Source organism: Mustela nivalis (genome assembly GCF_964662115.1).
Source record: "Mustela nivalis genome assembly, chromosome: 12".
NCBI classification, from domain to species: domain Eukaryota; kingdom Metazoa; phylum Chordata; class Mammalia; order Carnivora; family Mustelidae; genus Mustela; species Mustela nivalis.
The window spans coordinates 67,525,351-67,542,276 of record NC_139031.1 but is presented as its reverse complement, the minus strand read 5'-3'; the positions used below and the strand labels follow the sequence as shown (position 1 = coordinate 67,542,276).

Here is a 16,926-nt window from a genome sequence, read left to right as displayed (position 1 = left end):
GGCCCTTCCAGAGGAGCAGTCTGCCTGCCAGGAATCTCAGCCAAGGCAGTGATGAGGGAGTAATAGGAAATGCTGGTTAGCAATCTTAGGCAGTTCTAAAAAAAGAATCATAATAGAAGAAATGCTGGACAGTGCAGTGATAGAATCACTCTCGTACCACCTCAAACCCCTTTCCCTGAAAGTCTCACCTCAATAATATCCAACACTAAAACAGTGTTTTAATACTTTACACAAATTGTCATCTAACAGCCAAACTTGACCTTGAGATCTATCCTTCACTTGCCATGGCTGGTTTTCCCAAGGCTTTGATCTCATTAACCATAGTTGATTCTCTTGTGTTTCCATCTTCTAGTCATTTTTTCTTTGGCTTTCTGCTCTTAACTTTTGCAATTTTTATTATTGACAATGAGTCTTCCCAAGCTCTGATGTCACATAATTGGCCCAGCATACACAGTTAAATAATTCTTGAAAACTGAACCAATCTCTAATGCAGAGGCATTTCTGGAAGTCACAGCATCACCCCGAAGCCTGAAACCACCTTATGTCTTGCTCTTAAAATAAGCCCCTTTTCTGATGTGTATGCTAATGATAGGGAGAACTAGTATTTATTAAGTGATTACGTGTCATGTATTTTCAATAAATTACCTACCTCTGACAACAATCCTATAAAATAGGTGATTTAATGGAGAAACAGGTCCAAAAACATTGAGCAAGGGAAGGAATGGAGACTTGAACTCAGGTCATCTAACTCAAATCAGTGTCTCTCACATCGTATCACAGGACCTTTGGCCTATTTCTTTGTTTTTTTCGGGGGGAGGGGCTGTTTCTTATATGTGAAGTCACTTAACCCTTCTTCATTCTGGAGTTTCTGTCAAACACAGCCAAAGACAAGACCTGAACTGATAAGTAATTAGGGATGAGCAAAAGAGCATTCATTCACTCTCTGCAAAATCAAAAATAAGAGACTACAACTAAAAGTACAGGGAATTAAAGAGATTTTTTTGAAACTGCGGTCATTATTTATCTCATTTGTTTGAAACAAGTTCTGAAATAATACAAATATATTATCTTTGCCAGATTTTTTGGGGGACCTGTTTTCAGGACCATTTCTTAGAGTCTATGTTTGAAAAAAAGAGAGACTTGAACAAAGAGGCAACAAAGACAATACATTTCATTAAAAATTTTATTTTTTGAGCCCATAAATAGGCAAATTCCAAATAGTAGCAATACAGAGTATTTAAGAACATCTTAATATTTCTTTTTATCCATCTTTGTTTTTCTTTCCATAAACAAATATACTGGATTAAAGCAACAACACTTAACCCCAAGTTCAATGCCCGAGTACTTTCAATATCTATTTTGAACACATAATAAAGCAGAGGCAGTTAATTTTATTTCCATTCAGAGCTTAGCAATTACTTTAGCTTCACATTATTGTGTCACAAATGATAACCAAAGGGCCTATCTAAGTAGCTAAAATCATTAAACTATTATAAGCCAAGTCAACAGTATGTATAAAGTTAATATAAAACAACAACTAGACTGGTATACATTTGTTTTGAGCCCTAGAAGAAATGTGCCAAAATAACAAGCTTTGGTAAAAGATGAGGTCATTGGGCAGAGGGGAAAGAGGAGTCATGTCATCAAAATTTTTGAGGAAACCTGTAGGTAAAAGGAAATCAGCCTACAATTTTAACCAAATAGAGGAAGAAAGGGCAGTACATTATCAGGATTGATGGTAATTCGGGAAAACACATACACCATTCCCTCACAAACTAGTTCACTACCTCAAGAGTTCAGCAACAGGCTCTCCAGGAATTCTGTTATTCTCCCACTAAGTTTATTCACATGGAACATAAACCTACATTTATGCTAACAGCACAGTATTGTATGGCTATTTAATCTGACAACGAACAACAGGAAAAAAATTGTTAGGGCTAAAGTGACTTCGGGCCATCTCAATACCCCTGAAAATAGGGGCAAAAAATGAATTATTAAGCAACAGTATTCAAAGAGCACTGTTTATGTAATGTGATTTATAAACAAATAAAATTCAGTAATCCTCCATGGAAAAAGTCGTAATATTTGAAAATTAGAAATGTTCTGATGCTGATTTTTTTTACCAAAGTGGCACTCCGAAGTGTTAAGTTGGAACAAATTCCAAACTCACACTTACTTGCATCACCTCAGTTTAATAATCCAATAAATGACAAAAAAGACAAACAATGAAAATAGCATCATATAGCACAGCAGCTTTGTTTGGCTCCCTCTAGATAAAATCTTCAGTTTTCCCATAGTTTTACCTAGAAATCCAGTTGTAGAATCAAATTGTGAATCCTGTGAGGAGAAAAGGAAAACATAATAGCTCGACTCTAATATTCTACATATGCACATTTAAATAATTGAATATACTGTTATTAGAATACATTTTTAATGATACTTTTAGTGTTTAATCAATTCAGGAACCTGTTTGTAACTTGGGTAATCAAGTCTGATTACTCTGTGCAAAACAAAGTAATTCTCTCAATGAATAAAAAGCTCTTTCATTACCCAATAAACATTTCTTTCAGGACCAGAGTAATTCAAAATCCCAAACTATTTAGGTCTTTTCCCAATCATGTGAATTAAAAAAACATTAACAATAAAGGTATGTAGTTTGTCTATTATCACACAGGTGTTTTCTGTTTTTGTTGGGGCACTGCTCTCCAAGGTCAAATGGTTAGCTGCTTTCAGTAAGTCAGTACAATAATTCATCCAAAATTTAATATGGTTAGCAGTTAAATGTACTTTATTTTTAAGATCTTTTTATTTAGATAGCTGACCTTGAAGTACAGTAGAGTCTATTTAAAGTTAAGAGAAATCATGTAGAAGTGGTAAAATGTGGTTAAGAGTTACAAATATGGATGGGGAAAACTACCATATTAAGTCCTAAAGATGAGAGGTCTAGGTGTGGATTAGAAATACTCCACTTTCATAGAAATCTCAATATCCTAAGATGTTAAGCTATATGATAGTTAGCCTTTGCACTGCTCAAGTTTTATGGAGTTCAAGCACTTTAGATCTATAGTTCTTCACCAGGGTTATGTATCACAATGACCTGGGACACTCCCTTTTTTCATAATAAGTTTGTATAAATCCCTCGCCCCTGAAATTCTCTTATCAGTATATTTAAATTGGGAACCAGGCATAAAAATTTCCAGAAAGGTCCCCCGGTAATTCTAATGTACAACCTCCATACAAACATTGCTCTCAATGCCATATTTATTTTTTAATGCCATCCTCATTTTTTAATAATACAATTTTAAAAGCAAGTGGAGAGACTAGACTAGGGAAGGTCCAGAGAAGTAATATCCAAAATAAGCATTCAAGAATGGAAAGAGATGCTACAAGAAAAGGTGTATGTTGCTGAGCTCACTGAGACTTGAGATGAAAGGCCCTGGGATGTTACTATGTTCAAATCTTATTTGTTCAGGAGTGATCCTGAGGAGATTAAGCAAAAGAAATAGGCTCACATTAAGTCAAAGACATTCAGATGATTGAATATGAGGAACTTTTTGATTACTTGGTAGTCTGTATTCATTAGGATTTCTAAGAACACTCAAAATAGTCATTTGTCCTGAGTCTTCAACAGTGTTTCTAAATATAAGATGAAAATTACAATGGCTTCTACCTCCTCCTCCCATTTGTGTTAGGCAAGATGAAAAATGGGAAAATAAATAAACTTATTAGTTATTTCAAAGCAATGAGATACAAAAGGGCAGGAATACAGGACTTATGATCTCTAATTTCAAAATGGATAAAAGTTAAAATGGTATTATTACTGATTAAGAGACTAAAATTGAGAATATTAGATCAAATTTCAATTTAAAGTCAGAACTACTCACCATTTCAGCTAATAATTTATTTTGATGTTTAACCTCATGGCCTATTTCAATGGAGAGCTATTTAAAAAAAGCACATATGTTATTACTCATATAAAGGTATTTAAGTGTTGTAAAGTAAAAATAATACCACTCTAAACATACTTTTTCTCAAATAAAACTGTCTTCTTAAAATATAAAATACATAAACTTTCTTCTGATATTTTTTTCCACTGACATGAAAAGGAAATTTAGAATTTCTACTCCTTCTCAACTCTGGCTATTGTCTCCCTGTTCTTCATTTTGATTTCATCTTAATACTTAATTCCATCTTTTAATTTTGGTACATACTTCTCTCTGATTCTCTTGGCCTTGCATGCTTTTTTCTTCCTTTCTTTGTATTTAAAAAACAGCATTTATCTGTGTATTTTCTTCTTTACATTTTAAAAGATATATACAAGTACCCATATTACCAATTCAAATCTACATTAAGTATTTAATATTTTTTTAATGAAATGGGACATTACTTTCAATATATACCTAAACTGGCTATTTATTTATATTCTAAAGGTTATTTTTCTTTAAAATATGATAATAAGGGCACCTGGGTGGCTCAGTTGGTTAAGCTCAAGTCATGATCTGAGGGTCCTATAATTGAGTCCCATGTCAGGCTCTCTGCTCAGAGGGGAGCCTGCTTCTCCCTTTCCTTCTGCAAGCCGCTTCCCCTGCTTGTGCGTGCACGCACTCGTGCTCTCTCTCTTTGCAAATAAATAAATAAAAATCTTCAAAAAACCTTAAGAATAAAATATGGTAAAAATTGGAAAAAAAAAAAGACAAGTTTTGTTACCTCCATTCTGAGCTATGCAGAAAGAGGCTGAACCTAAAAGCAATACTATTTATGTGGTTATGGCTGCTATTCAGGCCAAAACGTATTTAATACTTTATATGAAAATTCATCAAAGGCTTCACTTCCAAGATATTTGGATAAAGTACAAGCAACAAATGAAAATCTTGGCAAACTGCTGCAAATATTATTTTCAACTTATCTTGTATGGAAAGCATATGGGGTGATTCTGATACAAAACCATACTAGAATTCTATAGATCAGAACATGAGCTTTTTCCCAAATTTAGCAATTCAGAGGTAAAAAAAACAACTATAAAACTAAATATCCCAAATCACCTAACAAGTTTCTACAACTGTCATTCATGCCAAAGAAAGATATTTCCAGGAGGGAAAAAGCTTTTTCTAACAAGGAGCCTAAATTATCAACTGGAGTTTAAGAAACAAAACAAAACCCCCCAAAAACATTTAATTCTTAATTCTCTCTAAGTATTGATTTTCTAAATTGTAACATTATACAATATTACTTAGTTCATTGATCAACTCCTTTTGATTTAATATGACTTTGAAAACAATACTTGTTTCAGATAATAGTTTTCAGGCTCAATACAATTCTGTCTTCCAAAGACTAAGTTTTGGCAACATTAGCTTCTACTGAATGTTCTATTAGTGTAGAGTACGTTTAATGTAATACAGAATCAATCACATATGCTGTTAAAATCACCTTTTTGTTAATTCCTTTATTTAATACATATTAAGCTCAGTACCACTAATAAGAAATTATGCCTAGGTGTATATAAAAGACAAAAGTAAAGACAATAGAAAAACCCTACATTCTGGTAAATTTCTTTTATGTACCAATAATTCCAATGCAGATCCCTATGTTAGAGAAATGGTATAAATGGTCTTATGATCACATGGGGAAAAAATGACTTTTGCTGTCTGTGGTAATCAGGTAAAGCTTATAAGAAGGAAGGGGTGCAGTGAAGAGGAGCCTTTACTATGGGCAAATTTAGTGCAGATAAGGAGGGATGGGACAGCGCTAAGGCAAAGGAATAGCAGGATCAAAGATATGGAGTGCAAGTGACAGCCAGCACACACACACACAGAGTACTATAGCTCTCTTGCAGAAGACATATACACATTCGAAAAGTGTGGGGCATAAGGTCTGAAAAGTTGTGGACAATCTCTGAAGGACCTATTTGATCAAGCTCCAGAGCGTGAATTCCATTCTTACATATGGAGACACTGGAGACTTCCGGGAGCATATGATGCATTTTTTTTTTAATTAACATATAATGTATTCATACAATTTAAAAAACAGCCCAAAAAGATAAGGTGACTGTGGCGACAGTACATAGCTCAGAACAGACAGTGCAATAAATGAGAAACAAACAGGGTAAGAGGCTCTCTCAGTAGTTCAGCCAAGAAAACCAGGGGATAGTATCAGAAATAAAAAAGAAGAGACAGAAAGAAAGAAGTACTAAACTCAGTTGACTGACCTGGGGTACAAAGGTAGAAACATGAAACACTGAGATGTGTAGCTTAGAATACAAGAAGAAGAAAAGTCAGGAAAAGAACTGCGTGGGGCCGGAAGATGGACTGCTCTGAGACATTACTACAGACAACATACAGTACTGTAAATGCACCCACACACCAAAAAAGTGGAAGTTTAAAAAAAATAAACAAATGTACCATATGTTTTGATTGGCCACATTTTCTAATCTTCTATTTAAATCATGTTTATATTTTGACTGCATTTTGACCTTTCTGCATAATATACAACTTGGGTCACTGAATTCCTTAGTATGATGCCAATAATAATAGTTTATAATATGTACGTACATAAATACATAAATTTGAAAGTATTTAACATCTGTTAAATACTTACAGATTTTATAGCAGTTACTTTGCTTCTCAGACTTTCAGTGAGTCTCTCGTTTTCCTCTTCACAGGCACTGTAGCCACTGTTAGCATAGCCATAGTTCCCATAGTTGCCAGGAGGTACTCCTTCTCCTGCAAGGATCAGAATCACAGTAGAGTTGTAGCAAAAACAAGCCACTTTTGAAACCTTGATGGGAAAGAACCAAAAAAGACCCCTGGAGGGCGTTGCAGACCACGTATGTCTATAATATTCACACTTCAAAGAAATTTTAAAGATTAATAACCAAACAGAGATCAGAACAATTCTAATGTCCTCTTTTAAGCAAAGAATGTTCAATTCATTCTTATACTTATTTACTGATTGTTTATTGATTGTCCACAAGACGTTAATAGGCACTGATATACAAAGATATTCGGGAGACATTCCCTGCTCCACAGAACTACAAATTTTAAAAAGGATCTAAAAGTAGTAGCATCAACTGTCCACTGAAGAAGCCTGGCGATGAAGGAAAAGGGAGAAAGAGGATAAACATAGCAGGAGGGAGCCCATGGCAGGGCGGGGCAGGGGTGGCGGGGGGGGGGGTCCTTTACTGGCATCTCTTCCTTTTAAATAGAAGAAAGCTGGAATTACTTATGGAGAGCACTAGCTGAGAGTTAAGAGGGACACACATTCCACAAATATTTCCAAAACTTCTATGCAGCAGATCCATTTTTCTTTCTGGGTACGACTGTTGGGAGCCTATCTTCTAGGGAACTGCACTGAGACTACCCAGTCCCAGCAACTGCCCAATAAAGTACTTGGTATTCATCAGGCAATCAAACAGGTGGCATGAGTGAATCTGTATGCAAATGTGCTAGAGCACTGCGACAGGAAAGCAGGGTGTTGCTTCACCAGTTTGTTTTTTTTTAAACAATTGATACCGTCAATTTTCTCAGTAAAGGAAGAAATAAGACTGTCTTTAAGGAAGGGTATCATTTGGAAAAATCAGTAAAGAGAATAATGGGGGAAAATGACTAGGACTACACAAGTCCTAGGGGGATAAAATGATCCTGGCTGAGGCAACATACTGTGGTGGTGTCAATCCTCCCGGATGTGTGATTTTTCTGAAGAAGAGCTCATCAACCAGAGTTAGCCTGGGAGAATCTGGATGGTTGGATTGATCAAGAGTTTGATCGAGAGGTTTACAGCATCAGGGCTGAAGAAAAGAGCCCCAAGAGGCTGAGCTTGCTTGCCAAAAGAGAAGCTGAATATATGGAATGTGGGGACTACACTGGACAGGGACAGAAGCAGTTTCAGTGGAGAAATGAAGGAAAGGGGTGATAGAGAGACTAGGTCTCTGTAAACTCAGAGTAGATGAAGCCAGAGACACAGTGAAAGATGGAAGGACAGGAAGTAACAGTGCTGGTAGCTGAAGGATGGTTGGGGTGTAAATAGGAAGCTCTTTCAAGATATGGCACAAACCTCACTTTCTTTCAGAGGCAAAACTCCCTCTGAATTCTTACAATTCTTACTACACCAACACTAATATTATACTCTAGAGAATACTATACGGGTAGAAACTAAATCTGTTTCACTCATGGCTGTATATCCCCCACAAAGTGTACTCTCACACACACACACAATGCACAATAAGGCACACTCAAAAAACACTCATAAATTAATTAATACAATCTGACTTCACTTTTTTTTTTAATTTTTTTTTAAGATTTTTATTTATTTATTTGACAGAGAGAGATCACAAGTAGGCAGAGAGGCAGGCAGAGAGAGAGGAGGAAGCAGGCTCCCCGCCGAGCAGAGAGCCCGATGTGTGACTCGATCCCAGGACCCTGAGATCATGACCTGGGCCGAAGGCAGCAGCTTAATCCACTGAGCCACCCAGGCGCCCACAATCTGACTTCACTTTTAGTCAACTTTGAATGCGCCTGCCTTTGCCAAGAAGGAAATCATAAACTTCTTTGAAGGCAGAGACAATATCTCGGACTTCTTCTATATTCCCTGTACCTAATGACTAAATGCAGCAGACACTTACACAATTCCCACCACTACAAAAACCACAACAAAATGTTAAACAAGTATGTTCCGGGAGAAAGAGGTACAGTCCTCAAATTCTCCCTCCATTGCTGATACACTATTCATAAAACTCTAAATATAGCATGAGAAGTTGTAGGAAAACTAGTGAATGCCAAAAATCACCCTCAGCCCGTGTCTATTTAGACAAATGCTACTTCTTTAGGGTAGTTTCTACCCTAAATGAGCCAAATCATTTAGAGATTCATGGGAAGTGTGCCACATGAATACCTATCAGCTTCATTATTTATCCCAAGTTTAAAATTCCAGGTCAATTCAATCTGATACTTAAAAAAAAAAAAAAAATCCAGAATAAAAAGAATCACATCATACCAATATAAATGATAATAGACACTTAAGTAAGCATCCTTCCACTCAACTACAAGGAAGCTTCAGGAAGTTGGGGGATGGGAAAACATTCTATCCTAGAGATTCTAATATAATTAGTCTGGGCTGCAGTCCAGGTATCAGTGCCTTAAAAGCTCTCCAGGCGATTCTACTATACAGTCAAGGCTGAGAACCACAACTTCTCAAGTCCCTTTTCTGCAATTTATCATGGCACACTGCTGTACAAAAACATTCAAGGGAGCCAAAGGACCTATTGATGAGATCGAAACTACATGGCCTGGCACTCAAAGTTATCTCCTCAGTGGGGTTCTGGTTCCATGTTTCCTATCTCAATCACACTGGCTTAATAATAATCCCATATACACACCATGCTTAATCCTATCCTACAACTTTTCGGGGATACGAGGAGGGGTAGGAGAGTCTTGCTTCCAACTGGAATGTGCCTCTCTCACCCTCCAATGATCAAGCTCTAGTTCAAGTTCTTATGTTTCTACAAAGTAAGCAGTGCTCTATCTCTGGAATCCCTGAGACACTAGCTCTATAAATTATCTCCTCGTTGGATGTACAGCTGTCACCTTGTACTATAATTTATCTTCGTACATGTTCCTACTCACCAACCAGACTGCAAGCTGTGGGAGCACAAACAGGGCCACAATCAACTGTATACCTAGAACTTACTCAAATACACAATAAATGTCTGTTATCATTAATAATGATAAAAAGAAATAACATTTAGGCATATAAAATTAAACTGCTCAATATTAGCTATTTTCTTTCTCTACAATTTACCTGGCCAACTTTCTAGGATCCACATATTCATAAAAAGCTGTATTTTTCAAAAGCTCTTTCTCACAGGGGCGCCTGGGTGGCTCAGTGGGTTGAAGCCTCTGCCTTCAGCTCAGGTCATGATCTCAGGGTCCTGGGATCGAGCCCCACATTGGGCTCTCTGCTCAGCGGGGAGCCTGTTGCCCTTCCTCTCTCTCTGCGTGCCTCTCTGCCTACTTGTGATCTCTGTCAGATAAATAAATAAAATCTTTGGAAAAAAAAAAAAAGCTCATTCTCACACTACAATTTTTTAATCAATTAACAAGTATAAAGTTACTGGCAACTTTAAATACCTGACATTTTTGAAAATATTTTTTATTCCTTTTTCCATTTTATTGTAACCACTGAAAAAGGTAACATTACGGTTTTTTTCAAATATTCTACGTATTTTCAGGTATGCTGCACGCTGATTTAACGGTGTTTTGTTTTTTTTTAAATACTCTCTTAATAGAGAGCTTCAAAACCCAGAATATGCTGTTTCATTAGCTGTCCGTTATAATGGCCCCTTAAAAGTCCTTGTGCTTGGTGAAACTGTTTCTTAAGTTTTCACACTGGAAAAAGACTCAGATTTAAAAAAAAAAAAAAATGTTCTGGGTTTTAATGGACTTTGACCCTGATGTTACATACTACGGCCTTTAACAATAACGACAGGTACATTTACCTTTGTAACTCACTGTTACCAGATTAATATGATTGTTATTAGCGTGCTTCGCATGCAACATTCATTCTTCAAATTTCGCTTCTGAAAAAACTAACATCCCAGGACGAGTGGAGTACAAGAAACCAAAGCCAGACTTGGGGAACTCAGCAGGTTTCGTAATCACTCTCCGACAGTCGATAATACAAGAAAACTTGGTAGTTCAGCTGGCACTGTACATACCCCACCCCCAGTCCTCCACTACTCTCCTTCTATAAGTGTGCCATTCAAACTTCGGGTTGAACCAAACTCAAGGAAACCCCTAGGATCTGATACAAATGGTGTGTATCTACTTGGCTCCGCCTCCAAAGACCCCTCCATACATCCTGCTTTCTAGCCCAGGTTCCAGTGACATAAGAACTGGTCTGATTTCTTTCCGCGTCCCCGCGCCCAGCACGGCCGGTTCTGGGGCCCCCGAAATTCGAACCTCAGCCCTCCTCTTACCCAGGCCTGCACGCCTCATCCTGCCAGAGTAGGGAAGAAAAAAGCTGATGGAGGGATGATAGGAAAGGGCCAGGGGTCCCCCGGACGGCGTCTTCAGTACCAGGGCCCAGAGAAACACCAAGCTCTTTCCCCAAAGCGCCACGACATCACTGGAGTCTAAACACCGCGCCGGCTGATGGCGTCACCCAGACACCAGACGCCTTGCGAGGCGGCTTGAATGTCATTCTGGGAAATGTAGTTCACCGTCGACGCAGTTAGTGAGGCACGAGCGCGGCGTGAACTGGGCTCCCGGAGCGGGCGGGGCTTCCGGAGAGGGCCGGGCGTTGTGCGGGCTCCGACTCAGGGTCTGGAAGTCAGAGGAGACGCCGCTGCGTGGCCTGAAGTCTCCGTGTAGCTTACTCTCACCTTGCCGCCTCTACACCCCCTCCCCAACCCTCCCACCCCACCCTGTGCACCTCCCACACCCCCACCCCGAATTTAACGCCGTAGGTCTGCCTTCTTAGACCTTGAGAGGATAGTTGACTCATTTTTCCTGATTCCTCCTCTTACTTCCTCTGACCTCTAGAGTCAGTTTTGGGAAAGTCCAGGAAAACTTCTTCCAAGTTTCTGATCTCACTCATAGGTAATCTGAGACCCACAGAAGGGAAGGAAGGGGGTAACAAATTTGTGTTGGGTGCAGTAGAGGAAACCAGGTCCCGTGGCTTAAGACTGCTGCGGGGAATGCGGCGGTCAATAAATGAATAGGTTTCCAGAGGCACTAAAAGAATTAGTTAGCTGTTAGTGGGTTGGCTGCGTTTCTGGAAATAACCAGGCAGGGCTCTTAGCTGTTGAGGACCCAAGGAACCCTAAACTCTCTCCCACTTAGACTTTTTAATGTACAAAAAGAATATGGAAATAATATTTACACATGTTAATGTGCCAACGTAAGCGTTTAAAAGCCCTTTGGCAAGGGTGGGGTGGTACTGGAATTACCAGTTAGCCCTAGAATTGTATCTCACAGGATTATCCTGAAGTGTAAAGGAAATAACAATTGTTATTTTTGATACGCAGTAAACGTTTTAAAACCACTGGGTGTTTGCCGTTGTTGTTGCTGCTGTATGACCGTGGAATAATCTCCAAACTGGAGATTTCTGAGAATGCAATCTCTGATAATTTCAGTGGTTCCCTCATAGTTTCCCAGTATGAACATTGACTGTAGTAGTGACACTTAAGTCTAAGGTTGCACACAAAAACAATTTATTTTAAAGATTTATTTATTTATTTACAGAGAGAGAGATCACATGTAGGCAGAGAGGTGGGGGGAAGCAAGCTCCCCGCTGAGCAGAGAGCCTGATGTGGGACTTGATCCCAAGACTCTGAGATCATGACCTGAGCTGAAGGAGGAGGCTTAATCACTGAGCCACCCAGGTGCCCCACAAAAACAATTTTTAATAAAACTAATTAACCTGGGAAATAAACTTAACCCAAGAACGTCTTGAGAGAAGAACAACAGTCTTCATAAAAATAAAATAAACCACCATTCTTTAAAAGCTAGGAATTAAATGAAGATTGCATCAGGGACATGTTTTGCAAACAAACACTAGAGGTTCAATAAGAGAAATGATGGCAACACTTCCCTTTTGAATTTTCAATCTGTGACGGTCCCTTCTTTTGTAAAAAGTACACATGTTCTATAAACAAAAATGTCAGAAAAATCATCTTACTGAAAGAAGGCTTTCTCATATAAGTGTAATTTTTAAAAACATAATGTTAAGTTTACCTAAACAGACCAATTAAATTACATGTGTACTTGTCCTCTTATAAACTACTTCCCTTACATGATAGGGAAATCTTAGAATATAGCCAAGGTGGGGAAGGGTAATAAAATATAGCAAGAGTAGAACTCAAGACAGGAAAAATTGGTTTATATTGAGCTTATGACCTAAAAGTCCAAATACACGCAATTGTTTATGGCTACTGTTGCCAGTTTCAAATTAGGATGGTAGCAATTGAGAAGATTAGGCATTCAAAAGATGAATGGGAAAAGGTGGATTTTAATACACACAAGAATAACTATTAAACGTGACCACAACTGACATAAAGACTACAGGGAATTTTTTCTATTTTATCATTTATTTTTATTATTTTCTTTTTCTTTTCAAGTTAAAATGCCTGACTCTTCATATTGAATGAAGATGAATAAAATTCTTGGAGATAAATAGGACTTTGAAATTTTTCTCTGTTCTCATAGGAGAATTTCGTAGAGAATGCCTAATCTCCAAGGGTTTGAATGACTGAATGACTAAAGAAAGGAGTGATTAAAAATGACTTAAAATACATATCCCTAGTAGTCATTACAGAAGCAAGAAAATGAATAGGAAATGTTTGAATCTTGGTACAAAATTTGAAACCTTTCCCCCCTCTATTCTGCTTCCTGTTCATAGGTCCTGTCTCTTCCTGATTGGCTAATCCAAAGGACAATAACTCTCCAAGCTCTAAAATAAACATTAACAAATTTTCCCATTTTTAAGCAAATTTAGTATATCTATCTATCATCATCTTTGAACCATAGGAAAATGTAAACCAAAACGAGATAGCTCTTGATTTGCAAACAGGCTATGGGGGAAAAGTTTGTAAGTTAATTATTTGGCAATTAAAACACATTTCTTATAGAGAGAGATGATGGTAAGGTATACAACCCAGCCCTAGAAAACATGTGGTTATTGTGGCTCCTATGTTGGCCAAAGTCTATGTAGCCCATAGTACAGCTGAAATACTAGATCTTTTCCATGAAAATGAGTAGGAAAAAAATTGTAATCCTCATGATAAGATAAAGCAATATCATTAAAGAAGAAATAGAATTTTTAAAAAACTATTTTGGTTATTTTGTTTGAGAAGGTGTTAGTTTTACTCAAAACTTCTTGGAAGAGCCAAGAAAATTTTTAAGGAATTTTCAAAGAGCCACAAACTTGATCTTCCCTTTCCATAACTCAGGAATATGGTGCTAGTACTGATGTAATCCTCTCAGCCAAAATTAGTAAAAATAAGGCACACAATTGCAACTGAAAAGTCTTCAGCAGAGCCAGCTGCATGATTTGGGGGCCCAGTGCCAAACAGAAGTGCTGTACCCTTTATTCAACGAGCGGGAAAAATGTGCAGATAAAGGTACTAAAAAATAAAGCTTTTCTCTTTTGTCCCAGTGTCTACCACTAACCAACTTATCATCATGTTTTCTTTGTTATGTAATGCCCTTCTATTTAAAAAAATAAAATGAAAATTTAAAATAATTCATCCTTCATCTTTACATTGTACAATGACAGAGTTTTAAACTCAAACATATAAATTTTAAATTCAAACCTTTAGCTCGTGTGAAATCACGAAAATCACACAATTTGGATTTCATAGCTGAAATACAAATATTTATTTTGTAGAAGTAATGCACAAAACTAACTCAACTGATTTTTTTTTTTAAGATTTTTTTATTTACTTATCTCTGCTGAGCAGAGAGCCTGATGTGGGGCTTTGGGTGGGAGGTGGGGGGGGGGGCTTGATCCCAGGACCCTGAGATCATGACCTGAGCCAAAGGCAGAGGCTTAACCCTCTGAGCCATCCAGGTGCCCAAACTCAACTGTTTTTATTCTATGTCTTGATATGCACTGTGTCTTTATACTCTACCAACACATTCCCTTCAGCTTACTGATGAGTTAGGAGGGACTGAAAAGAAAAGGAGTGAATGGGTTGCTCCACCTTTTCCTTTCCTTTCATGTTATGATTTTCAATGTAACTGGCTAATACAAGGGAGTCAGATGAATAAGTAAGAATATGATAGAGCTCCTTGGATATTTTTTATTTCTGCAGAAGAAGTGCTGGTTCAAGAACATGTGGCCCTTTTGGGCTGTCAGTACCCACACTTACTCAGTCACAGACTTGACACACTTATCTTATATTCACTTGGCATTTTCTGAACTCCCATGCATTATGGGTCCACTGGAATTCTGTGTTCCTGGGGTATGACAAATGTTACACATGAATGGGGTGGTAGGAAACAATAAATATGTATCTTTCACATATCTCTTTTGCTCATACGCATGCTCCATTGTTCCGTTAGACTTCAATTACAAAGAAAGAGAGTGAGCAAATATAGAATATATATTCACAGAGAGAGATTGATCAAGGTGAAATAACTATGCAGTAGAATTCACTGAGAAGAAAGAAATTGGAGGATTTATGTAATGCCCCAAGCAAAAGGGGGGCAGCAAAAGGAAAGAAGAAGGAGGGGAAGAGGTTGTAAGTTGCATAGTTCTTCCCAACCACCCACCAAGTTGGTTTCTTTCTGCAGGAAGTGGTTTATGAGCCATAGATGAGTGAAATTCTTGTGACTTGGTGTGTACAGGAAGTAGAAAAAATTCCTCAAGGTAGGCACAATCCCAACAACCTGAGTGATGAGGTGTGATCCCAGAGATGAGGCTCTCTCTAGCATTTCACTCCAAGATTTTCACTCTTCCAGCAACTCTGTTGTGTTATTAAGACCTCATTCTGTTAAATGATTCCTTCCTGAATGTCAGCTAATCAGCAACTTTGCGTTGTTGTTGTTTTCTTTGAATATCTGAACCTACAGTAGAGCTAAGTTTCCAAATGGGCACTTTGCATAGGCTGCCCTTTTAATATTCCAATTTTCAAGATATCTTTGACATTTCTAAAACATCATTTTAGATTAAAGACGATAGGTTTAGTTTTCATTGCCTAGAAAATATTGGTGTTGTACATTTTAAAAGGCTCTGTGCTGCCTATATTCAAGGCGAATTTAGTCAAGTTGATAGTCATTTTATTTTAATAGCATTTTTCCTCAAGAACTGTATTGAATTATCATACCGATACATTCAAAGTACAAAAGGCAAAATGAAGTACACAATGTAGTTTTATTTGTGCAGCACTGTTAGACACTTTGACAGACATAATATTTAATTACTTTGCTTGCTGACTTGTTTTTTTCCCCATAGTGCAGATTAGTTATATATATCTGTGAGAGAAAACATTTTCAATAAATTGTTCAGTGGTAGAAAATGTTATCAATTGTTATGTAGGAGGCAATCACCTAATATTTTTGTTTTATTGCACACAAATGCACACAATGGGCTCACTACTCTTGATTTCTAAAATTGGGCCAAGACTGTGTCACAGATGTACCCAAGTTGTCTTATTTCAGTTTGCCTTAGTTTATTGACTCAGGAAGACTTTGTAGCCAGAGTCTAAAAAAACAAGTTTATCACCTTGTCTATTATTAACCATAATCCCATTGTCAGCTGAGATTGCCAAATGTTTATATCTTCAATATTTGGTTCCTTTTATTCTTACAGACTTAAAGTAATGGTTTCAGAGCCCTACATAACATTAAAGTGATTTAAATCATGAACCAAGAATCACATTGTTTAAGACCCAAATTTCAGGATAATCAGTCTGGTGGTTCCCTTAAAATTCATTTGTGCTTTCAGTAATTTTTTTTTCTTGCAACTGATTTGAGACTTCTTAATTTGCTTTGTGGTAATTCTATATCAACAGACCCCAACTTCGTACATTATATATTGTCACTTCACTTATGCAAAGGTGACCCTATAGCACAATGGAGGAATTTTTCAATATTTCAATTATTTTTTCAATAAATGACACTCTTTCAATTTATATTCATATAATAAAACCAACTACCCCTACCTCCTTCTTACCCAAAATCAGTTTGAGGCCTAAAATGAAAGGTGAAATAAAACCCTAAGACAAATATATGCATCTTTGGGTTAGAAAGGATTTCCCAAATAGGACATAAAAAAGCATCAGCCAAAAAAGGAAAATTTGATAATTATACTACATTAAAACTGAAAGACTCCTGTTCATTAAGCAACATCATTAGTAAAGCGTAAAGACAAGTCACTATCAGAATATGATAATTGCAAAACATGTATCTGACAAAGGACTAATATGGGGAA

The 16,926-nt window shown here is 37.3% G+C and overlaps 1 protein-coding gene across 1 annotated transcript; it reads right to left on the bottom strand.

The window, feature by feature from the left end:
* Nucleotides 1–1,169: 1,169 nt before the first annotated feature.
* Nucleotides 1,170–11,164, bottom strand: BET1 (Bet1 golgi vesicular membrane trafficking protein). The gene is made up of 4 exons (XM_082693030.1): nt 10,970–11,164; nt 6,595–6,719; nt 3,885–3,941; nt 1,170–2,337 (listed from the first exon to the last, which is right to left on the bottom strand). The coding sequence occupies exons 1-4, from the start codon at nt 10,986–10,988 to the stop codon at nt 2,182–2,184; spliced, it is 357 nt and encodes a 118-aa protein (XP_082549156.1). The 5' UTR covers nt 10,989–11,164; the 3' UTR covers nt 1,170–2,181.
* Nucleotides 11,165–16,926: the final 5,762 nt, after the last annotated feature.

Coding starts and splice junctions, on each gene's coding strand:
- BET1 (XM_082693030.1), bottom strand. Junction 3,942..6,594: donor AAGTAACTGCTATAAAATCT/GTAAGTATTTAA, acceptor TTTTTTAAATAG/CTCTCCATTGAAATAGGCCA. Junction 2,338..3,884: donor ATAAATTATTAGCTGAAATG/GTGAGTAGTTCT, acceptor TTCTCCTCACAG/GATTCACAATTTGATTCTAC.